Here is a 26,376-nt window from a genome sequence, read left to right on the forward strand (position 1 = left end):
ATTTTTAAGTATACCGTAACTCAGATCTGCAGTGTTGATTAAATTTCCCTCCCCACAACATACAATTAACCCCTCTAAGAAATTGTTTACTCCTTATGAACACTGTACTATTTAAAAAAATGTAACTTTAACTACATTTCTTTATTGAAAGACTATAAAATACAGAAAGGAAAACAAAGCAAGAAACTGCTGGCAAAACTTCATAGGTCAAGAAATTATTTTAATACTTTCCAATACAAATGGGCAGACAACTCATCTAGGTAAGTATGTTGAATTTTGTTTAACCACTTGGCCTCTAAGATGTGCTTTGGCAATGAATTTCATGGGCTAATTCTCATTTTGAATTAAGGACCATAAGTGAACACATTCTGCAGTCCTGGAAGGTCATTACAGCAATCTGAAGAAGATAAAGCAATTGTCTGAAAGTTTATTTTAATTTTGCTTTCCACAGTTTGCCAGAAGTGCTACAGGCTGGAGAGAAAATCAGCTAAATATCTGTTTGATACTTTGCCAAAAATCTTCTTAAACAGTTTCCCTCCATCCTCTTCCAAAAAAATTCCATGTACATTAGATACCACACAGCTGAACTACAAATGCGGTTGTGTCTTCTCCAAGTCTGTATTTGAACTGCCATAGCGTAATCTGGCCTGCTCTTCCCTTTCTCCTACTAACGTACAAGGAATATTCAAGCCAGCTCTACAGAGCTAACAAGGCACAGAAAACAAGGGTCAGGCAGCTGTGCTTTAAGGATTCAAATGAGCTCAAATTAGTGGATTTTCTTTTACTAAGCTTCATACTCTTTATAAATGCAAGAAAAAATATGACAATCTAAATAAATGTTTATCATTATGTAATTAAGAAAATAGGAATGAATGTTTACAATGTATATCCATAAGTTTTCCATAAAAGTAAAACTGTGCTATGCTAAGTCTTTCAGAAGCTCACCTGCCAATAGATGGGTCATACGTGACACATACTAGAATGGAACATTGGTTAAAAAATATATATTTTTTTAAACATTTCTTATTCCTATATTTTTACTGGGTTGAAGAATTTTTCTGAAATTACATTTGCAGCTCACTCCTAAGGCCACAACAGTACTGTAAGAAAAGATTTCTATTTGAACTACAGTCATATATTTACTGGCAGGAACGATGAATTCTCCATGCAACTCGTATGTCATCAGTGGCTCTGGAAGGCTTCTGTAAAACAAGGACGACACAATGAATACAGCTATATTCTTTTCTATCTGTATTTACTCTAAGCAAGGAACCTTCTGAACATTCAGGGGTATAATCCTCACACTGGAGACAAGCATTGTTACAGTGGCCCTTGAATTCAGTGACCTCCAGTGTGAATAGAAAACCTGTTATTATCAGGGAAATAAGACTAAATATACTCATTCACCATCCATGAGCTGAAGTGACATCTTCCAGTCTATCATAAGGCACCTTTCCAAATTACAACAGCGAGACTGTTTCTCAGATGAAGATTGTACACATATACCATGCAATTAATTCTTCATTAGTGTTTTAAATTACAATTAAATACTAGTGCATGCCTTATTGGAAGGAAATAAAGGTCCAAAACCAGTTAAGTTCACTGAACAGCAGCCATACGCAAAACAAAATTCTAATGCATTTCAAAGGGAAAAACTGAATTTGAAAACCTTAGTCATCAATGAAAAATGTACTGAATAATGGAAATCAGAGTTAAAACATAAGAGCAAAAACTCTTATTTATTAAGTTGACTTTAGTGATGCTTACAAAATATTTGAGCAAACACTTAGACGTGAAATACTGTAGACAGGAAATACTTCTCTGTGTCCACATTTTTCACTTTCCTACAGGTTTTTTTTTATTCTTTCCTACACTCGTAAGAGAGATTTCTATCTTGACAATAGTTTTTCATCATTCCTTGACAGTGGTTATATATTTAATAAAAACAGCAGATATCGTATTTGTATTACACTATGAGAGATGCACAGAAGTTCTACGTTCTCTGTTCTTAGGCAATTTAGTAAAATATCTTGATGAGGAACTGGCAAGCCTTTTGAACTGAGAACACAACTAAAATTCTTACTTTTAACACTCAAAATACTATTACTATTGCACCTGGAAGATCAGGACAAGAACCAGAAGGAAATGAGGAAAACTTCATAACCCGTTCCCTTTTCATTCTACCACATTAAAACACAAAAAGGCAAAAAAAATCTTTAACAATCTAAGCTGACTTTCAATAATAACTCTCGCCAAGTAAAATTTAGATTTCTGAACCATCAGTGAAATGCTTAACATATCTAACATGAAAATGTTTTGGGGCTTCTCTCATATGAACACAAGGATTAGCGTTGCTAAATTATTTTTCTTCCTCCAAGACAAGTAACGAACATGATATTTGCACAAAATAAGCCTCTATTGCAAAACATAGGAAAAAGTTACTAATGTAGCTTAACACACAGCATAGAGGAATTAGAATACAGAATTCATATTCTAAAAATATAAATAGAGACAGACAGGCTTACCGCAGATATTGCTTCATAGCACTAGTAATTGTCTTCACTTCCCAATCTACAGAGTTTTCCAGGTCAACTTCATTGCAAGTTTTTGCATCTAGGAAATAATCACAAAGATAAGAAGAACATGAGAAAAAGGGAATTCTAAAGCAGTATGCCCTACATGAACAGCCACACATTGAATTTGATCATTACGTATTTGTTCACATGAATGCAGAACTAATACGTCCTGCTTATTAGTTAATTCTAAGACTTAACATCCAAATCTCTTCATAAATTCTATTTCCATATTTTGTTTTAAGAAGTATTACTGCTGATTTTTTCATTAATGAAGGGTTGAAAATCATTTTCATGTAAAAAGATCTCTATAGCAATTGATATCTTTTCACACCTTTAATTAAACAGAAAGATGTACACAAACACAGAAGGATGTACAAAAACAGTTTAGAAAAACGACCCACTAAGCATAACTTATCTTTTCCTCCTTTCTTTCATTACTTAAAATGCAGCTACACTGAGAAATCATTTTGAATTCTTTCCATAGTTCTGCTCATAAACTGTTATTTTGGACCGCTGACAAAAATAGCCAAAGTGCAATATGACCCTCCTTACTGTGCGAAAACCTTCAAGAGGTGATTTAAGGGTAGGACTCTATCAGTAAGTTTCCTCTACGTGATGGCCTGAATGTTTCTGTTACTTCATCAGTTTTAGGCAATATGGCAAAATGCTTGTTTGTCAGGTTCACACAACTCCTCCCACTTTTCACCAAGTTAGTGGGTAGAGTCTTAGAACAAGACAGATCCAACTGGAGAGTCATATGCCTGAATGACCCATCAGGTGAAAGATTTTTTGACAGAACACAGTAAATAACACAACACACTGGAATGTTTTGCAATCAAAAAAAACAAAAACCCCTTTTGGCCTCAAAATAGGAAGCAATGGCTAGTCAACACATGAAGATCACGTCTGTGTGGCCAAACTAGCCCAATATATTTGGCAACTTCATGAGCTTGAGCTTCTGTTATTTTTACTGCTACATGTTTCCACCCATCATTGAAGTAAACTACAGCAGTAGGTGACACAGATTACATGTTCACCAGTTCATACAATTCAGAATTCATTTGTTACTTTGCTTGTCAGACAAACGACAGGCACGTTTGAAAAAATCAAATTAGGATCCTTGATTAAAGGTGCAGTCCTTTTACTGGGACTAAATAATTCTGTTCTGAAGGCTGTGCCAGGCAATTATTTCTGTAACTGAATATTCTCCCTCATTATATCAATTATTTAAATCTCATTTTGAAATACAAGTCAGATAACATTTTCTACCAAATTGTTACTAGCCAACCATTACCCAAAATACTGAATTCTGTCTCAGGAAGAAGTGTCTTTTTTCCTCTTTTTAGCATGCTAGCTGTTTCTGTGTTCAAATTCTCTTCTTTTTGAGAAGAAAACCTTGCTAATGAATTAATTAAAAAAACCCTGCCATCACATCAGAAACTGGTGAAATCTTTGGGGATTTTGTTACTAAACCACTATGTAATATCCACTTTTTAAATAACTGCTTCATAATCATCAACCTCCTTTACAGTCGAAGGTTGTACACAGTCATGTGACTTTTTTTGATTAATTTTGGGAAGAAAATAACAAGCAATTGAATTCCAAAGCAAGTCTATTGAAACAAGAAAAACCCAGAAAGAATTGCTGAAATATTTCAATATGTCTTCAGGATAAAATAAACACAACAAAATTTAGCCCTGCTACCAATCTCAAACAATTCCTACTTTGACCACAGAAGCCATCAAGACTTAAAGACAATTTTTTCACTTTTGGTTTGGCAGTTGCCCTACAGAGCTCTGTGCCCCACCACCCTCATAATATTTCACTGCTCCCACTCCATTTCTCTCTCTACTTCAAACATCCGAGGCCATTATACAAACTGGAACTTCAACCAGAATTTCAAAAATGACTCTACTAGTTGCCATGTCACTTGTTGACATAGCAGCCACTGTGCACCGAATGGCAACTTTACGCATATAAAAATAACTTTGTACATTTATGGAACAGCTTTTGACAGATCAACTCTAGATTTTATGCATATCTTTCTGACAATAAGGGAGCTAGAGTTTATAAAAACAGCCCAGTTCACTAAACTAGGTTAGGAGGAGACTCTCTGCTTTCACATGCAATATGAAGATTTGTACACTGTAGCAGTGTACAAATACTGCTATTTACTGTATATAAAATAATAAGGCATTAAGTGCAATTATTTTGAAAGCTGCTGGATTTGCAAAGGCAGAGCTACCTGAAAGTTGTCTTCTACAACACATAATGTCTGGCATTTTTCACACCAGGCAGTATCAGAAATCAAAACTGAACTCATCAGTAGAAATTCCAAGCCCTTAACACTCACTTCACCACTAGCAAGGGTCTGTATGAAAGCTGACCTGTGTAGCAGTTTATACAAAATCTAAGTAGGCAGTTTGTATGAAATGAGCCACATCAGATCTATAACACAGACCAAACAGGAAATGGTCCCTGATGCAGTTCAAGAACTGAGCCTCCTGATGGCTGACAATATGCTCTGGATTGCTTGTAACAAATTTCCATAGCACTGGAAGTCCTAACTCTGCATCCCTGTTTACAATTGTAACTAGCACAATGCTAGTTACAAGTAACTTCAAGGACTAGTTAACTGCAAAATTAACTTTTTTTTTAAAAAAAAAAAGCAGAATTGTACATTTAATTGTTGAGCCTCATTTTACAGAAGACTTGGTTTCACTAGATTTCTATACTAAAGATTAAAAACTATGCATTTGTACTATTAGAAAAGCATATATTGGTTTTCTTATACTCTCTTGTCTCTCAAAGTCCTTTCCCAAATTTTATAGAAAATATTCTGAAAGAGAGACAAAACTACAAGCAATTATGCCCCTGGTTACCATTTGGAAGACTTTTTTTTCACTTTGGGCCTTTCAGACTGTGAACTTCACGGTCAATGATAAGTAGCTTAAAATACTTTGAAATCTTATCAAACATTTTAAAATACAGAAAGTTAATATGAGGTTTTTATGATTTTGAAAAGATCTTTCATATGAAAGGGTATCCAAGAGTATACCCAGAGACAAAGGATTAAAGATTAATCAGTCATTTTAAATTCTCTGTACCTCTGTATATAAAAAAGAAACGCTCTTTAGTCTTCTCTGAGGACAGACAGATAAAGAGCACAGATAGGATCGCTTTCAACAAACCATCAGAAGAAGAGCACCCGCTTGCACCCTAACTATTTTCTGTTCGGTATTTTACCTTGTCTTGATACCCCTGTATTCTTCATACTTCAAATACACGAACCTTGGGAATGATAAAAAGTGTTTCTAATTTTAAAAAATAACTAAAAGCAGATGCTGGAATCCCCAGTAAACTCTTCCAGCTGCTACTGAACCACTGGCAACCTAAGTCTATTTAATTTGGATACCACTAATGGCAAAGAGGAAAACTTGCCTGCCAGACCTGCACACCCAAGCTAAGCCAGTAAGTACAAAACTGAAAAACATCTTATAATATCAAATACATTTAATCAAGACTTTCGAGCGATAACACGTCATTCTTCCTATGGTCAATAGCGAAAGATGGTAATTGTTTATCGAGCCTAACTCCAACACAGATAAACAACCATCAGAATCTGTTATAGATCAGTCATTTTTGTTAATCCCAGTTTGCATTTCCAAAAAGAGTCTTTTGCTATGATACTTTAAAAGATACAGGCAGGTTTACGTGCACTAATGGAGAACTTTAGGGTGCTGTTAATATTGATTAAAGTAAGATATTATAAATTAATATTTAGCAAGGTCATTATGACAGATGGATATGACATGCAGGTCCTCAAGCCTGATGTCTTATCATTTCTGAAAAGACAGCCTGTTTGAAAAAATAAAGGAAGGAAAAGAAAGTCTTACAGGTGGCACTGAACTGACAGCAGCATATAATATAAAAGCGCTTTGTCATTCACTTAATGTCTGGGGTAATGAAATGAATTCACTTTCTGGCTTCCTCCAGTTTGCAGTGCCAAAGAACACTGTGTTATCAGCACAGATGGAGCATGCATGGTTCTGGAGAAGAGCCTGGTGCAAACTGCAAACAAGCTTCTTTGCATACCAATGAATCCCTGAGAATCAGACCTTTGCTGTCAAGTGACAGGTTTGGAAGCACTATAAAAATGAACTAATCCCAGTGGTCTTGTCTGACTGCATGTACTGTCAGTGCTCAGGACAAGAAACTGGGAAACACGGCACATCTTGCAGTCATGGCTACTACTTGGGTGAGAGGTATCAGGCAGGCAAGGGATTTCATCCAGGTGCAAATTATTCTTCTTCTTTTACCCTCCCTGGGACAGCAGAGTGGCCAGACAACTACAGTCACTGGGATTAAAGATGTATGAAATTTTCCAGAAAGAAAAGGGGAAGAAAAAGTTTCTGAGAACATTTTTATGAATCAAAAAATCTAAAAAGCTCCACATGGCTAACTAGGTATAAGAGAGTCTAAGATGTTACCCACATAAGAGCTATACTACTAAGTTTATAAAAACAAATCCTTTCTCCATCTGTCTCCCGCCTTGGCACGCAGTTATTATTAATAAATATATCGTATTCCTTGTCTTAAACCAAAGTGCACTTTGCCAGTAGGCTTAAATTAAATGTCTTACTTTGCACAGTAATCAACTTTAGACACGCCTGGGCGTGTACTCCTGTACATCTTAGATGGTGAGAAGGAAGGTGGAAACTTCAAACAAGGAAGCAGCAAGCCTCACGCTTTCTTGAATCTGGTGCTTTAAATGTTCTGATCGGACCATTCAATTTAGGCTGCTTTAATCACGGTTACATCAGCCCTGTGCAAAGCCCATGAATTGCTCCTATGTGTCCCACAGCAGTTAGCTTAGTTTATTCCTACCAGCTAGTCTTGGTCTTAATAAACCAGCAAAACTTACAATGACATGGGGATTATTTGTATAGATTAAAGCAAACATATAAAGAATAAATCCAATGAGATGCTCTTAAAAGTAAACATTCTCAGTAAAACAACATGAAATAAAATATTGAAAAAATTATTGTAAAATAGAGGCATACCCATCAACAAACTCAGAAGTCTCTGGACCTTTGAACTCACCCCCACAACTCTGTACAATCCTTGGTCATTTATACCTGTTATGCAAAAGGAGAAAAGAAAAAAAAAAAAGGCAGATTAACCATAGTCAATTTTAGCATTAGAACTTCCCCCAGGGGATAAATTCTCCTCAAAGACATACAGACTACGCAGTATTAACAGTCACATGAGAACATTATAAATAAAGTATTGCAAGAATCCTTTTGTTCTTCTGTGTTTTTAAGGTAAATACACATTACATTTTGATGAAGGTTTCATGTACCTCAATTCCACCTCAGAAACTGAGAGTAGAAGCAAACATGGACAAATCTTTGCTTAAAAAGAATTACTGGCTGTTTTCAGATTTTTTAAATGACATTTTGGATATATTAGCATCTACATCCCAACAATGCAAGAACTGAACCAACAAATGCTAAATTAAGATTTCTTTAATAAATGTAATTTTGCTTTTTTCAAAATACTTGGATGACAGAAAGAGTTTGGATAAAGTAAAGAAAAACTTGAGCCTATTCCCAGTTCTCAAAACCAAGCTTGTAAATGCTTTTCATTTACGATATGAGGCCTCGCTCCAACCCACTGAGGCCCGCATACTACGTCCAGAGGCATCACCACATGTTACTTAAATCACTACTTTTTTTTTTTTCACTTGGGATGAAGAGAGTAGCCATAACTGGCACAGTATTTTCAGTCCCCTACTCTCATTTCATGTAGAGACCAGACCACATTCCTGTCAATTCTCTGTGCCCTTCCATCCTCTAACAAATATTGACTACTTTATTCCTTCTCTTCCCCTGCTTTAGTCTTCCTTTATCACACTCAGTTTTTCCCCCAGGGAAGTGAAACTGAACATAATTTGATGGAAAACAGGAGGGAGAGAAGGGACAGGGAAAGAAGAGGGCAAAATAAACTATGTCTTCTTCTGCTGCATTGTTTCAGAGCCCATATAGTGGGAGGTAAAATGTTACAGTCCCAAAGCTGACACGGATGCTTCAGAGGCCACATAATGAGCAGGCATCTACAAACACCACCATACTCTACCACCATATTCACGTTGGCCTGGAAGAGTAGAAATGCCACAAAATACCTGTGTTTCTACTCCAAGGAAACGTCTTCAAATAACAGATTATGTGGTATTCTTATTCAAAACATCCTTCAACAAAGGAACACTTGTGGAGAATTCCCGGTTTCAATATCAAACCATTCCAAGCCAGAAAGGAAAATCAAAACCAGTCATATGAGAAAAAGTTTCGTTCCAAATAAATATTAGATGAAGTATGTAAAAATCATTAGCCTTTTAATGAATTACTGTCAACCATAATACACAGCAATAACTCTCGACACAGAGGAGAGAACTTCACATATTTTACCTCCTCCTCCTGCCTAGCCTTGGTCTATGTCTTTGCCGCCTTCTCTCAACCCCTCCTCTTCCTCACACAGTCTGCAGTTCTCACACACCCCAGATCTTTGAGAGCCTGCTGAACTCCTCTCTGTTTCATCCTCTGTCCCAGAAGGAGCTGATGGGCTATAGCAGCAGCTGCTACTTCTGTTGTATGCTCCATCTGGGCAAAACTGGCCCTTTTCTTTCTCTGGGTTGCAGGCACCGCTGTAATGATGCTGAGTCTTAAGCTAGATGTCATGTTCAGAGCTGACTCAAATTAATACAATAAGGCACATCTCCCTTATTTCATCGGTGGTCATCAAAAACAGAACTTCACAGTATCCTTGCAGAAAAGCTGTGCAGAAAAGATCAAACCACAAAAAAACTAGCTATAGTCACAGCACTATTCTTCCCCAAATATGAAGCCATCAACCCAACAAAGTAAGTTTTCCACTGATCCTTAGAACAACAGCGTGATAGTATGTTATAGACCACTTAAAGACTGCCAACACTATAAATCCCTAAGCATAGTCCTTGATTGACTCCCAACAAGGATGCACAAACAATCTGTCCCGAGAGTAGCAATTATTTTTCACTTCAAATTTCTCAGAGGTGTCCAGGAAAAACTCTGGTACAAAAGTAGCACTCAGGTCTTTAATAGTCTACCAAAATGCATCACACTTTTTTTCATTGTGTCCTCCACTACTTTTAGTACCACAGAACAAGCCTTCTGCATCGTATGCAAGAAGCTAAAAAGCTGAAGAAATACTGTCAACGGTCAAATACAGCTCAGCTTTTGCTTATCTGAGAAATTGTTTCGTGACTTCCTGTGCTTCTAACATTAAAACTACGGGGAATCAAACTGTGCTGACACCAAACATACTTTTACAGGCTTAAAAATTAAGGTCAAACCACCGGAACTACTGCTCAATATTAAAACAGATATGATATGCAAAAGTCTCTGAAATTATGGCAGTATTGAAACTAAGACAATCCTCCAGCAATAAGCATGAGCCTGTGATAGCAATTATCAGATAATTGATCAGTTTCAAACTCATCAACCTGAATAAAGCCCAGCTCGTTGCTAACAGGCATCAAGAAGTGCAAAGAGGAAGTAATATTTTAACAGAGTTTTAAATGATACCTTTAAACACACCTTTAAGTTATGTCATACTTAAAATATACAAACCTGGTTTGAAACAGTACTATTTCTGATTTAATCTGCACATTTCAGATCTTCAGCACATCCAAGACTGATAACGCTTGGCATTTACAGAACACAATTGACGAGATGACTCACTGCAAGGAACAGCTAAAACGTGGAAGGGTTCAGACGCTGTGTCTGCCGGCTCAACCAGTCACTATTGGCAACTTTGAGCAGTAAAGCCCCGCAGCACAATTTCCTTCATATTTATGTCATCTCAAGATGTTTGGCTGCCTGATACCGGAATTTGGCACAGGTACACAACTTGTGAAACACGCTTAGAAAAATAAAGTATTGTAAGTAAAATAGTAATTTATACTATTGTAAGCAAGGTATGTAGGCAAGTTTAGTTTGTGTCTGGCATTGTACATGTGGCTGACAACAGACTAGTAATATAGCTGCAAATACAACTTTTTATATCAAACTCCACAGTACAGAAACAGCCATACAAGTAACACTCTAAATTCAAGGTAATGCCAGATTTTTTTTGGTTACATGAAAAGGTTTTCTGCTTCCTCCTCACCATCTTCCTTAGGTCTGGTAAGCAGACAGACTGGACAGACAGCTCAATGCTGCCATCTCCCTCTGCAGCTCAGATTAGCAGCTCTAGTAGATCTAAAGTCAAGACAAACATTGCTCTGGCAAACACTTACCTACCACATTCTCACAGAAGGTACAACCAAATACTTACACACAAAAACATACAGAGAGTCTTTACTACCAGAGCAAAGAGCTCTCTGATGTTTCTGCAAACTTTTACCCCGTTGTATTATTCTCGGTAGAGAATTACAATTAAAATACTCCAAACAGAATCTAAAAATGCTCTCTCAGAGACAAAACACGGGTGCACACCCAACCAGCATCCTGCCCAGTGCCTGAGAGACAGGCTGTGGATCTTGATGCCTCAGTGCCTCCTACCAGGTAAAGGATACTCAATGTCTTATATGACAATGCAGAATCAGAAGCTTGCATGCATTTTAACCAAGACGCTACCTTTGATTCTTCTATTCATTCAGAGCAAATAACTTCCTTCTTGTCTTTATAAAAGGGAACAGAGGAAAAATTATCCAGCCATTGACAAGTTTATGTTCAATATCTCTATTATGCTCTTCTCTCTGAATACCAGACTTTTTCTGCTATGACATGACAAGACTATTCTCAGTTTCCACCCACACTAGACTGTCCTCTCTTTCCACCCACGCCAACCTCACACCCATTATGATTAAAAGAGATAAAAACATGGCACACAAGCACAGTCTCAGAAGAGGCATCTGTCCTGTTTTCTTCTGCTGAACATAACTTGCCTTTGATGTGTTATCATTGAAGTAAAATAATCAAGTAAAAATTGTTTTAAAAAGTATAGGTATAAAATCTGCAGCCTGAAAGATGGATTTTCTTGATCATTCAACTATTTGGCCAAACTCTTCTGAGGTAAAAAACCGAAGGTTCTCCTGGCCCACCACTGGTTTACCCTGGCAGACATCAGCAGAAGGTTTTGCAGAAAATAGAACCGATCCTTCAGGAATGCTTCAGTTAGTTTCACAGATGAAGCCAGAATTTTGTTTGTTAGGCTTTTTTTTTTTTTCTCCTCTAATGTAGTTGATGTTCAGAATCAGTAAACAGAAAATCATCAACTGCTTGAAATGTAATAGACAAATCAAGTTCATTGAAACAGGGCTAGGTGGATTGCTGAGTTCCTGGAAGACAGCACTTGACCTAAACCCATTCTTGAAATCCTGGGAAAATAAATATTTACTGAATACTGATTTTATATTTTTTTAAGTAAACCCCGCCAAATAAAATTAATAGATAGAAAGGCATTTTCATTGGCAGTAATTACCACAAAGCACTCTATTGACTGCAGGTCTTACAAAGGCTGTATACAAGGGACAGTGAAGCTGCAAAGTCTCTAAAGACAGGAAAAGCTGAAGCTAACATTGGTAAGTTTAATTCTCTTCCAAGTATACTTCAGGGCAGAACGAACTACAGATGCTTCCAATCTATTCAACCTTATCATCTGTCTTGAACAAGAATATGTGGTGGGGTTACACATATATTTTGCCACTTCTTACAGGCCTCTAAATCAAGGCACAAAGAACAGAGTGGACTTGAACCACCACTCAGTTTAACCTATCTCCCCCCCAGCCGTGAGAAGAAACCCCATATCTAACACATTTTTCCAAACAGCCACTTCACGAAGAAAGTGTTTACACCTTTCTCCACAATGATGCTCGTTTCACTTCCCCTGTGGGTTACTAAAGAATGAAAAAAAAAAAAAGACTACTTGAAGGAAACTATTTGAACGCACTTAGAGATAATAAACCAAACTACAGTGTCCTCCACACTGCTTACAATAAGCATGATTCATAAGGTATTGTAAGGTAACCAGTCACTGTGCTGCAGACCAAAAACAGCTTCTTGTTACATGACCACATGCTACTCTTTTCATAAAATCTGCCTCATCCAACAGAGAGAAGATCCATTCTGTACTAAAGCAGGTTTTTGCACTGGAGGCAACTTATCGTTGGGATGCTAACTTTATTTGCAATGTTTCCTAGCTGAAATATTCAGATTGAAAATGCTGAAATTTTTGAAGTGATGGCACAGGCAAATCTTATTTGAAAAATATTCAAAGAAACAGAATGAACAAAAATAACACCAGAGAGAATATGGTCTCATCTGGTATAACATCTTTAATGCACCAGATAGAACCAATACAAAACAGTGCAAGAGAAAAAGGATATTTGGATACTTCTTGCTGTTTAAATGCTAAATTGTCAGTATCATGAAGGCTGCTCACTCATATTAATAATATTGCATAGTAAGTGCATGCATGGAAGACACTGCTTTTAAGTAAGACCCTGCATTGATGAAGCGTGACCACATACTCTTCTGTTTAGCTGTCTTCTTTAAGATGTACTGTGATACAGAGGAAGACAGAAAAATTCTGCCCTGTGCAGAAATCTCTAGGAAAAAAGATACAATTCCTGAAAAGTTGTAAATGTCCCCTTTGGGAATGTGAAGGAAGGTCAACAACTTAAGAGAAAAAAATCACAGCGAGAAATTTCAGCATCACTTTTGACAAACTAAGAAACATGCTGTAACCAATTATCTATTTTCACCTCCTCACCTCTTTTTGTAAAAAAGCACAACCAAAATGCAGGTCACCACACAACACCAGACACAACGCGGCGAGACTCAGAGCAGTTGGTCATCTCACATTTCAGCTCATCCATACAAGGACTGCAGCCTCCCCACATGGCAGCAATATCAAAAGTTGATATTAACCAGTGACCAAGTTACACAGGGTCCGTGACGCGGAGCCTCTCCACATCATAATCCCAACTACCCCCTGAATACTGTCTACATACCGACCTTTCTCTTCTGCCTCCAAGTTTGGACAGTAAGCCTGACAGCATCCTTGCCTCTGGTGGCAGACTAACTCCACCAGAATTACTTCAATATTTTTTGTTATTGACTTGCCTTCTTAGATCCTGTTCTTCTGTCTTGAGTGACTAAACAGAAAGCTTCCATTCAAAGTCCACAAATGGAATGCTAAAATTAATTATTTTGTTCCAACAGCAAAACAAGGGCACAAGAATTAACTACAAGATGCAGTTTTTCTTCTCAGCTGTTGCATACAAACACTGGCTTCCTTTGTCAAGAAAGGTGCTATTAACCCTCTTCTGAGCACTTCCTGAAAACGCTTTTCTTGAAGAAAAGCCATATATAAAAGGCTGGGACTGGACAGAAGGAAAATGCTGCCCTGGTCAGTGTAATCAGTGGAGTATTTACCAGATTGTCTTTCCCAGAGATCTACAGGAAGCTCAGTCACACAAAACACCTTTGAAGAGCGGACCAGGTCCTCCACCCCTTCCACAAACAGGTTGCACTGATCATTACCTCGTGTTTCAACAGCGCTGATGCACTTTTTGATGACAGTGAATCCTATCTTATCCAATTGTGCACCTACAAGGGAAAAAAAAAGGTTTGAGAAGGTTTAAAGCACCATGGCAATTATGTCTTTCATTGAAAAATGAGGCTGTACGTAATCACATAGCTAGTATTTCTCAGGCAAAACTGTAAATATTCTGGAACAGGAATACTTCATCACTTTTTCCTGGAGAAATTCCCCTTTCTTCCTTCACAACCCTGCCTAGCCCATGTAAAGGCTCATTCTAGTAGCAGTGGCTTCACTGAGTTTGTTCACAACAATAGCCTTTGAAGAATAGGATCTCTGATTAGGTACATGTGTCGGCAGATGCAAAATGGTGCTTAACAATACTTACTGCAACATTGACAACATCTGAGAGAGTTAACCAAATGGGATCAGGAAGTACTTATAATGAAAAAAACCCATAATCATCAACAGCAGGGCTTTTATTGTCCTACCCTAAAGCCAAAGAAATCCACACTAAAGATACAGGATATGTATATCATTCCACAGGAGTTAATGATCTGGCTACACAAAAGCAGATGCATTAATAGGACAACAACAGAGATCTTTCTTGATCCCATCTTATTTTTCTTCACATCAAAATTTCATTTAAAAGCATACATTGCAAAACTGCCCTTCCCCCAGACATCCAGCCTCCTTGCTTCTGGGAACCTGGTCTTACACCATGAAAATAAAAATCTGTGGAATAACTTCTGTTGACAACACCAAGATCCAGCTTTAACCAACAACATTAAAGAAAAAAAAAAAAAGGAAGCACAAATTGCCTGCTAATGCAAGAAAGATAACTGTTTTCACACATACACTTTCCTAATAGAAGAAAGCTAATGTTGTTTAAAAAAAAAACGCTCTCTCCTCTACTTCCATATTTTATTTTACATTTTAAATACATCCATTCAGGTTTTTTTGCTGACCTTTATATGTTCAGCTGTGATTGCTTTTAAAACCATACTTACGCATTCCAGCAGATGTGTACACACAATCTGGATTAAGAAATTGTGATGCATTTACATACAAATTAACTCTTCTTTGAGTCAATTTCAAGCATGAAGTAAACCAGCAAAACTAATCAGACCTTTTCTCTAGTTTATGACCAGTCTTACATTTCTTCTGTGCATTCTAAACTGCATTACTGTAAAAACCCATTAATTACAAAATCTACAAAAGTATATTCAGAACTCGAGATTTAAAAAAAAATATATTTTTAATTACATTGGATACACAGGACAAAAATGACCTTTGCCTTTCTCAGCTGTAAAGTGTTAACAAAAAATAGCTTTAATATTAATTCAAATACTTACTTCCCTCTCGTTTTGCATTTGCTCTGTTTGAATTGATGAACAGCTAACACAAAGAGAGTAAAAAGACAAATTATTTTAAAGAATTTTATGAAACCAGAAACAAGACATCCCCAATCTTGATGCCCAGCTTTTTGCAGCTAGAACATGCCACCTCCAACTATGACAGCACGAACACTAGGACTGGAGCTACGTGTCCCCTCAGAAAGCAAATACTTGCACTTTTTAAGGAGTGAATTTTTAAAAAAATTCTCAACAAATTTAGTTCCTTTGGAAGCAGAACAATGTTACTTATAAATCACAGTTAATTTCAGTGGCTATGTGCTACACCTTCCTCTGTTTCTCCAAAGGATAATTTCCCACAGTTCAAGTTCATTCAAATCACTATGAACTGCTTTGAAGGATCCAGGCAATTATGTCCCGGCTCAGCATTCCCAGAAGTTGTAATCCTACTGGGGAGTTCAGCTCAGACAACATGTGATGGTAATAAACACTTCTGCAGACAAAACAGGATTTTTACAACAATGATGTCGATAAAATCTATTGCTATAATCCCCAGTAGCCAGCTACTTGGCACAGACATGATTGTGTCATAGACTAGAAAATTCCACAACTTTTTTGTTCACAAGGCCAACATAATATTTACAATTTTAAGAGTAACCTGTAGTGTGTTTTAATTCTACAGTTCAGACCCATTTCCTGATTTTAACCAGAAACTGGGCAAATTCAAGTACAACCTCGTTCCCATTGACATAGATTTTTTTTTAATCTATTTTTTAAAAAAAAATAATACCACATATAACTAACTTAGGCAAGTCTTGCCACTGGAATGCAGTATGTCCACAGAAGGCTAAGTGGATATGCTTATAATAGATATCTTCTAGAATACCAATATCATCATTGTGATGGGAAACTATTTACAAAAATCAAAGCAGTCATTACAATGAGAAAAGTACCTCACAGCAGCATTAACAGTTTACACTGAGCTTTACTGAGTTACCCATCTCTCCTGAGTTTTATTTCACTTTTATTCTCTCTTCATTGAACCTATCATTTGCAAACTACCTAATTCCAGTGTATTGAAGTATAAATGGGATCAGGAAGTGAGGGATGACAGAATTTCTCCACTACATTATACATGAACACTAGAAAAAAAAGTCACTTACAGCTTCTTTTCCATCCAAGGCTTCCATCCACAACCTCCTGTCCTCCTCAGAAAATGCCTGCATGGTCACAGGAACTCCAGGCCTGCAAAAGTACCAGACACACAGAGCAAGCACATTTATCAGCAACTAAAATACTGCCTTGTCAAATCCTACTTCCAAACACAAGAAAAAGCCAATTGTCTTAAAAGACTTTTTTTCCCTAATTAATGACCACCACTCATCTTTAAAATAAAAGATATAGAACTGATACATACAGAAGAAGACAGAGAGGAAAAAGGGAAGTGAACGTATTCTGCAAACTATTTATTTGAAATAGTTTATTGTTGATGGCTTATTCCAACACTTGCTGGGTTTTACAGAGTTTTACAAATTCTACATAAACTTACTCGTGTTGCTATTACATCAAAAATGGCTTTTGTGAACTTATTTACTACATTGTCTTCAGCTTAAGAGCAGCGACAATTATAGTCGTCCAGTAAATATAACCAAGTCTTAATGCACTATCACATTACAAAACTCCACTACTGTAATTTTCTTAAAATGCAAGGATGGACAACTGTGGGACACAGGGATTAGTGAACAGAGATTAACATAAATCTACTTTTGTGTTTATATAATAGGAAACTAAAAAGAGTGATTGTGTGGCTCAGCATACTGTACAAAGCAAAAAAAGTCAAACGCAGAACAGGTTATTTGGGTAATTCTTTTTCTGTTAATTAAAAGAAATCATTATATTCGGCCTGCCAATACTTTTGGCAAATTTGTAAATCTCATTACATAGAGATGGATAAAGAACTAATTCATAACATGCTTTCCCCTTCTCTCTCTTTTGTATTAAATCTATCTTCAAGTAGCAAAATAGCTGTAGGGGAAAAAGTTATCTAAGAACAACAGCACAGAGAAAAACAGCACAAATCCCTCTTTTACTTAAAATTGTAACAGTCTATGTACCATGTTCATATTTTTACAAATAGAGACATTTCTAGTTCGTTTTCACCTTGCCATAAATTTTATCAAATCACATAATTTAATTTCAGCATAAAACTCTATAGGTACAAATATCTCCTGCTCAAAATGTCTTTTCAGACAACATGCAAGGACAAGGCTTGCACACAGTCCCTAGCAATCCAATTTAGGCTCAGGAGACCCAACTAAAACTTCGGAAAACAGCAACAATCTAGCAAGTCAATCTCTTTTGATTAAAGCAAGGAGATTACTAAGCCATAAAAATGGAATCTCTTACTATTATCAGTGACAGACATTGAGCTCTTAGAGCAGGTGACGGAAGCTTTGCCTTAATTTCTGCAACTAATAACTTTTACAAATATAATAAACTAATATTGGTATTAGTAATAACAGTAAGCAAAGCAGCTTCTCAAGCCACAACAGCTTTCTTCAATGCAAACTGGTCTGCTATCAGTGCAGAACCGCAACTATCAGAAACACACAAATATAATCACTCAGTAGAAAAAAAATACACTAATTAGCTAAATTAATCAAAGAAGATCATGTGTTGATTTTTTTTTTTTCTCCTTTTTTTTCCAATATTTAAAGCGAAAACCAAACAAGTCACTTATATGCAGGGCAAACTTTCCTTCTTTTCACTAAAATTATGACTGTCAAGCTGTCAAAGAGTATCACCTAGAGGTAGTATATCAAACAGTATATGCTGCATGAAATACCATCTATTTGTCTTCAAATTAAAGTCAAAGGAGATGAAGCCTTCCCTCCTCCTTGTCCCGTATTGGTAAAATTAAAACCTAATTAGTATTCCAGGAGGATAATGTTCTTCATCAATAGAAGTCGTTTTCCTACCCCAAAGGACCTCTGTTACCTCTTTAAGACTTAGATTTCTCTACATTTATCACTTTACAGAGATTGAGCCAGGATCCTAGCACCCTCAAAGCTTATATTCACAAGTATCAGTTTAAAGAAAAAATAATCATCTCATCTTTCTTTTTAATAGAAAAATCCGTAATTATTCAACTAGCTCCAAATCATGCTCAAGTCACGCACAAGGCTGAACATTTGTTACTGAAAAATCCTTCCTATAATTTCAGTCTTGCCTCCTTCCACAGTAAAGGAACAAAGAAAACTCCACAGCCAGCTGTCAATCTGGATGTTATTTTTTAACTCAGACAAGCCGAGGGATAAGTGTGCCCTGAACTGATACCAAGGAAACAAGCTAATGGCCTGCAGCAGAGAACTAATCTCCATGGGAACATCTCAGTACTACACACATGTATTATTAGAAGAAAAATGTCTGATATCAAGGTCACAATGGATCAGTCGTGTCTATTATATCTGGACAGAAAGATGGATTAGATTTTTCCCATTTTTCCCAGAAAAGAGAATGAAAAATTGTTTTGCAGGATCAGGCAAACACTGCTCTCCATTTATCTCTGTTTAACTCCCGTTACCATACTGTGCAGAGATGGCATGGGAGAGACTGACATTTCTCACAGTACTTTCTTAGCAACTTTATCAGACCCAGTTTGAAATCTGTTATTCATATTGACCATTACACTAATCCAAGAGGAGCTGATGCCACAACTTTAAATCTCTACTCCTTCTCCTACTGCTGGGACACGGTGTTAGAAGAGTTAAGCCACATCCCCCTCAAATAAAAAAAAATGCAAGTTCCAAGCATGCTGTAGACTTGCAACAAACGCCACTTGAGCTGTAAATGGGTATCTTGCCCTTTGCCACAAGTTATAAGTCTTCAGTTGCAGGAGTAGTTTGCATCCCTCTACCCACTGCTTGTTACAGAAACAGGTATGCCTCAGGCAGGCCAGTCTGACTGGTCACACAAGCTCAGCAGAGCCTCTGACCTGAGACTGCACACGTGCATATGTTCCTGATCACAGACATATTTGCAGACCACTATCAGTCATAGGACAGCACTGGCCACATTGCATTTAAACTGAAGAGCACTGAACCTGATATGAAAATAACAAAAACCTGAAAAACCCAAAGACCCACTACCTGATAAAATAGAATGTAATTAATTGGTATAAGTAAGGAGCAAATGTCTTGGTTAAAAACAGTTCAGAAGGACTGGATGCAAAAACTCAGCAACAGTTCGCTAATCTAGACCTAGCATTTAATGCTAGATATGGTCCTGTTCTGCACCAAAAGAACATAGTCCTATCACAGTCATATTTACTTGCGATATCCTATTCAGTTGCATTCTCTCACCTTCATAAATGAAGGAAGAGTACAATGCTGACAGAAAGTATATTGTAAGATCCTTTTTTATCTAATCAAATAAGCAATTCTTCTCTTTTGAAATAAAGCAACAAAGTAGCAGTGTTTCAAAAAGGCAGTGGCAACAACATCAAAGATGCACTGGATGGTTAAATCAACCCTAAAAAAACACCAAATATCAATGATCTTATTTTCATTTTGAGGATCCAGCATAAGCCCTCAGTAACATGTCATTTTGGAAAGCAGACGTGATTCATTATTGTCATGACTGTATAATTATTTCTGTGATCGCAGTCTTTCACTAAAGCTGTATGTGTTTCGATTTAAGTCATGTTTCTTCACTACAATAACAGCAATTCATAACAGTTTCTCTAACTTTTTCTGTGCTTTTCTTTTACGAGAGCTCAGACAATGTCTACATTTCAGTTTAGAACCTCACTGCTTCTGCCACACATAACTGAGGTAAAATTCAGGGAGCCATGTTAGTGCTTGCCTGCTCCTCCAGTGACTACTTGCCATTGGCAGTCTGAACGAGCATTCAAAAACTAAGAAAACAGAACTGTAATATTACAGTGATATTAACTACTACATACAAAGAGTTCTTTCTAGCGCGTTTCACAAGTTTACCTGTCTGAAGCTTCTAAGTCAAAACAGAATCGCCTGTCTATAGTATCTGTGTTTCTTTTGGTACAATATGTAAGGACGAAGAGTTCCTCATCACCCTGGGAAAAGAAAAATTTTATGTTAGACCCAATAATTGAAAGCTTCAGTAAGACAGCTATACACACCATGTAAGGTAAATTTACATTAAAATAACAGCAAAAGCTACACTGAAAACCGACACTTGCAAAAGAATCATAGAATCATAGAACAGTTTGGGTTGGAAGGGACCTTAGAGATCATCCAGTTCCAACCCCCCTGCCATGGGCAGGGACACAGCCCACTAGACCAATCAACACTAGGACCATATTTTACCCTTAAATGCTCAGATATTAAAAAAATTCCTCTGTGAGTGTTGCATGAGTTGTACCAGATTTAATCAGGATTAACTGTACATTTTAATTATTTGTTGTCTTATTCAACATCTCCAGACACAGTAGGTTGTCACCGAAAGAGTAATTTCATTGTGGGTTTCAAAATGGGAGACCTTTTAATACAGCAAAAATGGCTTCATAAGTGGTTTAGAATGCTGAATGCTTACACACATACTATATTAACTAAAACGGCTCATTATAATTAGAGTAAACCAAGATAAAAAATTCAGAGTAGTACTGACATGATTGAGGAAGCCAAACATCAATAAATTTCAGCATGGCAGGATTTTCAGATGTTTTGGAAGATTCTTCCAAATTCAATATATTTGTAAATATACACAGCCCTCCACAACTATAGAAGCAATCTCCCCTCTACTCAAACTAATGGGATCTAACACCCTGATAAAGTTCCAACAACATGATTTTCTAAGCAAATTTGAAGATAGGGAAGGGTGCTGCATTTACAAAAATATTGACTCAAGCATTTTTTTCCAGCTTTAGATATCCTTTTTCCTTGCAACAAAATGCATTTCATCCATATTAATGCATTGATTTAATGTGTCATCTTTGAAAGTGCTGAGTGCCCTCAATTCCCAACTATTTCAGTAGGAATTAAAGCCCTTTAAAAGATCAACAGAGTCTTGGGTCCTGAATATTTCAGATGCTATCAAAGATTTCAATATTTCAGATGATATATTTTCTGTTATATTTTCCCAACTCGTATTTTAACAAGTTTAATGCCTCATGGATAAATCAGATTCTAGACAGTCAAACACTGCATGTTATCTGTACTGTGTTCTCCAGTCTTCTAAAAGGAAGCATTTGAAGAGTCTGCAGAATTCTTATATGTTAATCCATCCATTACTTTAGGTTAATGTCCTTAAATGACATACTGAATTGCATGAGGAAAGAAGAAAAAGGAGCAAGGAGATAGTGCTTGAAAGGAGGTAAAAAGTGCTTGACACATCTTATCTGACACATCCTCTGATCTTGATACAAGGGAAGTACAAGAGTAGAATATAAAACATACTTACAACTTTCCCTCCTGATCTGTGTTCAAATGGGATCATGGTGAACTTCTTTGTCTCTTTCCTATACATGCAATAATGCTTCACCCAACTGGAACCAAAGGGAGCAGGCCCTATGTAAAATGGAAGCATTAAACTTCTCCCAGTTTGAGTGTTTTCTTCTCCTGCTTTCCAAAATGATAATTAAGAGTCCTACTTATTTCCTAATAATGCAGCATTTAAAAGAAGGGGATGAATTAAAAAGACTGTACAAAGTAATACAAACGTTAACCAGTACTTACTAGTCTAAAAATTTATATATGTAGCATTGCACATTTATGCTTAATGACAAATGGAAAGAATTATTAATGTATCTTTGTCTCACTACTTACAATTTTTCCTTGTAACATAAACATCCTTTGGAAACTTTATTTAAGCAGAACACGGAAACCTAGTTTTGCATTTGGTAATTTGAAGCTAAATAACTGCAAATTAATGCAATTAATGTTTTACAAGCTCTACATTATATACTGATTAAGGTCTAATCACATTTTTGGACACCAAAACTCACTCCTAACCGTTCACCAGTGCACAAGCTGCAGAGAATACAGATATTTAAGAGCATACATTATTATTGATACTTGCATCATAACACTGCCTGTTAAAACTTGTATTCTGACCCTCTGTAGCTCCTCAATCCTATTCATTTACTTTTTTAAAAAAAAAAAAAAAAGTTTCATGAAGGAATCTTCTCTTTGGAAGGATCCTGCCCCACAGCATCAGGGAAACCATTCATGAGCAACTCAAGCTGACAGAGAATTTCACTGCTCCTAACCTGGAAGGTCCCACCACCCTGCTGCTCCCCAGCTCAGCCTCAGGCATATCCACCTCTTCTGAATCCTTTCAGCAGATTTTAATGCTCATGAGGACCACGACCAGTGAACTGATCTCACAAAATAACAATTTTTCTCAATTTTTACTGCCAGTTCTCTTTAGATTTATTTCTGAACACTACAATAACCAATGCTTCCATGAGGAATGTTGTGAAGCCTTCAATTTGTGAAACATTTAACGCAAGTCTTTAAAAAGCAATCAATTAAATATCATGAGTAAACCATCTCATTAAAAAAAGCAAACAAATTTTGTCTAAGTGCACATATGTAAAACGTGATTTATGATTTTTTTTAAAAATTTTTTTAAATAAACACAAAAATAAATTGCTTTGTCGTCACTCCTTGAGTGGTGAGAACTCTGCATCTTATCCGGCTTTTTGACTACAGTGAGGAAGATTTATAAGAGTTCAAAGTACTGACACAATATGATTTAAGTGGCATGTACCTTCACAGTATGATTTTCAACAATAGCAACCTAGTACATAGTCTACTTTATTTGACCTTATGATCACAACTGGGTAAAGAAGGAATATCACTGAACCAAGAACATAACAGTTAATTGTGTTACAATAAACTAGCTCAATATTCAGAGGTTAATTTTACAACTCATGTTGATGTATGACAACAAATATTTGACAGTTCTAGGGGACATCATTAGGAAGGGATTAAAAATAAAGTGAAATATATCCTTTGGTGAAATAAGACTTCCCCAAATTCAGTCACCTTTGCTAAGAACTGTCATGCTTTCATGCTCTTTAATGAGTCACAGTAAGACTGCCATTAGAGACTTTTAACATTTACTTAGATGACTGTTTAATAATCTTTGTAAATCCTTTGTGTCTTCATGTTACCTCTAGAAATAAGACTTGCTTGTATATGCAATATGAGCACTATAGGAATACAAAAATACACATTACTTTTTTCCTGTACATAGAGATAGCCTTCCATGGTGAAGTGATTTGCTCTTTTATGTTCCTGAGGATTTCTTCTGATCTTGTTCATAAGCTCCTCTACCTCTGACCTTGTTCCTTCAAAACGATTTCGTGTCTAAAACAAGATGGCAAAAGCCCATTATTAAAGAGAGGGGAATAAAGACTTAGTCTTCCTCACAGATAGGAGTTATAATTATTATTTATAAAATGAGAGTATTGTTCAGGTCATTAAAGAACAGTCAGTAAAGAATTTCCATATAAGTTTACTGATACTCTTCAACATCAAAGTACGGTTTAGACAGGTCCAGGGAGGTGATTCTGCCCCCTCTACTTTGCTCTTGTAAGACTTCAGCCGGAGTACTGTGTCCAGCTCTGGAGTCCTCAGCACAGGAAGGACATGGATCTGTTAGATCGAGTCCAGAGGAGGCCATAAAGGTGATCAGAGGGCTGAAGCACCTCCCATATGAGGACAGACTGAGGGAGTAGGGCTTGTTCAGTCTGGAGAAGACAAGGTTCTGCAGAGACCTTACAGCAGCGCCCCAGTACTTAAAGGGGGCCTACAGGAAAGATGGGAAGGGACTCTATCAAAGGAGTGCAATAAGGCAAGGGGTAACGGCTTTAAGCTGAAAGAGGGGACATTTAGATTAGATATTAGGAAGATCTTATTTTTTTACTGTGAGGGTGGTGGAACAGGTTGCCCAGAGAAGCCATGGATGCCCTATCCCTAGAGGTGTTCAGGGCCAGGCTGGATGAAGCTTTGAGCAACCTGATCTAGTGGGAGGTGTTCCAGCCCATGGCAGGGAGGTTGGAACTGGATGAGCTTTAAGGTGTCTTCCAACCCAAACCGTTCGTTCTATGATTGTCAGAGCAGATTTCTAAAATCTTGCACTGACCTGTTCAGAAAGAAGTGGAATACTGAGTGTGAAATCACTTTGGATTCGAATATTCAAATTTTCTTGGAAAAATATTACTATAAATGTTGGCTTAATTCATGAGATTCTTACTAGTTGCCAGGAAGGAGAAGATTTTCTGTGATTATCAAGAAAAAAGTGACAGGAAGGTCACCAACAATGTATACACACCCAGACAATACACATGCCAAATATTTTGATCACACACAAGCGAAAGCATGCAAAACAACAACCACCAAAGAAAACACACACAAAAAACCCAACACCAAAGTCCAGATGATTATTATTCTTGAACGTCACTCATTCCAAAATTTGCCAGCAGCCACAACAAAAATATTTACTAGAATATTAGTAAAAACAACCAGAAAGTAACCACACCATCCACAAATTACACAACAGGACAACACAAAACACCACAGCAGCTCACACCTGACACCAGAAACACTTCACTTGGGGCTGAAAAATATGAGTAATTGGCCAACAAGCAAATAACAAACCCAAAACAATCATGGTAATACCTAGTTTTCTCCACATTTCACCTCGCCCAAATTGCACAAACTGAATTCCATAACATAAATCCAAGCTGGCGTTTTCCCCAGACAGCATGTGTGTTTTGAGGAAAGTACATACGCGCAGATGCGTGCTTATGCACCTTGTTGCTTTCTCAGAGCACCTTTATTTCTCTGAAAATGGATGAACTTCTACAAATGCTGCCTCGCTTATTTTATTTTTGTCCCCAGGACAAGCACACAGTTGCATGCATTGACAAATATATGATGAATACAAACAAGTATCCATTCTTGTACATACACAATGCTCGTGACTGGCCATCTGTACACGTAAATTAGAGATTTATGCTTGGAAGGAGTTTATTCGTGGGCATAAACACCATTCATGCAAGCAGGTCAGAGCAGCCACTCATACCCATATGTTTTATAAAGAAAAGCTAAATAACTTCTTTAGGTGATGATTAACAACAACTGCCTTCTTACCTCCAGGCAAAATAACTGCTCTGAACCCTCCCTATAGCCATCATCTCAATCTGAGGTCATTTCTGCTTGCAAATTTTGGAGTTAGACCTTGCACATCAATTCATTTCCAAGGCTCCAAACAATTTTTTAACCTCCTTTTCATCATTACCTAGAAGAGCTGCATTAAAAATACACTCTGTGCTCAGGACAAAGGCAAAAAATTGATAGCGACCGACTACTTGTATCTAAACCTTCCTGTCTGAGCACCGATCACTCCAAGGTTAGATGCTTTAAATGATCCTGCCAGCATCTTTCTCTTAGCTGCGCAGTGATCACAAATCCGAGTGTATGACATGTGCCCTGGGAATAGTGGGGTAAGCACCAAGGGCTTCAGAAACTTCAAGAAAATTTCCATCTCCTTTTGTGCTGTAACAAAGTTGAGCTTAACCAGGCGTTGACAATAGCCACTGCAACAGCATGGTTTTGTCTCCTCTTCCCAGAGAGGGCCAGGTTTGCTTGCATAGCAGGAGAGTGTGGTCAAGGCTGCAAGGATCCTTGTGTGGAGTTGGGCACACCGCTGAGATAACAAGAATCAGCTTAGTGGAGCTTGGGCCACAAGGCTGGTGAGTGTGGTTTATTCCTTTCTCTTATTTTTTGGGGGGGAATGACGGGAAGACAGTCTGGAGCAGGGTACAGAGAAGAAATCTACAGCACAATTCTCAAAGTAAAGACAATGTGAATGAA

General features: G+C 37.1%; 1 protein-coding gene across 3 annotated transcripts in view; it reads right to left on the reverse strand.

Moving 5' to 3' along the window:
• The window catches only part of ARHGAP10 (Rho GTPase activating protein 10), a 149,083-nt gene that overhangs the window by 52,161 nt on the left and 70,546 nt on the right, over positions 1-26,376 (reverse strand). For all 3 annotated transcript variants that reach the window (XM_054064843.1, XM_054064845.1, XM_054064844.1), the window contains exons 8-16: positions 23,736-23,865; positions 21,953-22,059; positions 20,512-20,606; positions 16,678-16,759; positions 15,515-15,557; positions 14,162-14,227; positions 7,640-7,714; positions 2,526-2,613; positions 1,144-1,202 (exon numbers count right to left, since the gene is read on the reverse strand). In XM_054064843.1, coding sequence (XP_053920818.1) covers positions 1,144-1,202; positions 2,526-2,613; positions 7,640-7,714; positions 14,162-14,227; positions 15,515-15,557; positions 16,678-16,759; positions 20,512-20,606; positions 21,953-22,059; positions 23,736-23,865 — 745 coding nt within the window. The remainder of the gene's footprint in view (positions 1-1,143; positions 1,203-2,525; positions 2,614-7,639; positions 7,715-14,161; positions 14,228-15,514; positions 15,558-16,677; positions 16,760-20,511; positions 20,607-21,952; positions 22,060-23,735; positions 23,866-26,376) is intronic.

The sequence above is a fragment of the Cuculus canorus genome, chromosome 4, assembly GCF_017976375.1.
Source record: "Cuculus canorus isolate bCucCan1 chromosome 4, bCucCan1.pri, whole genome shotgun sequence".
In the NCBI taxonomy this organism is placed as follows: Eukaryota; Metazoa; Chordata; class Aves; order Cuculiformes; family Cuculidae; genus Cuculus; species Cuculus canorus.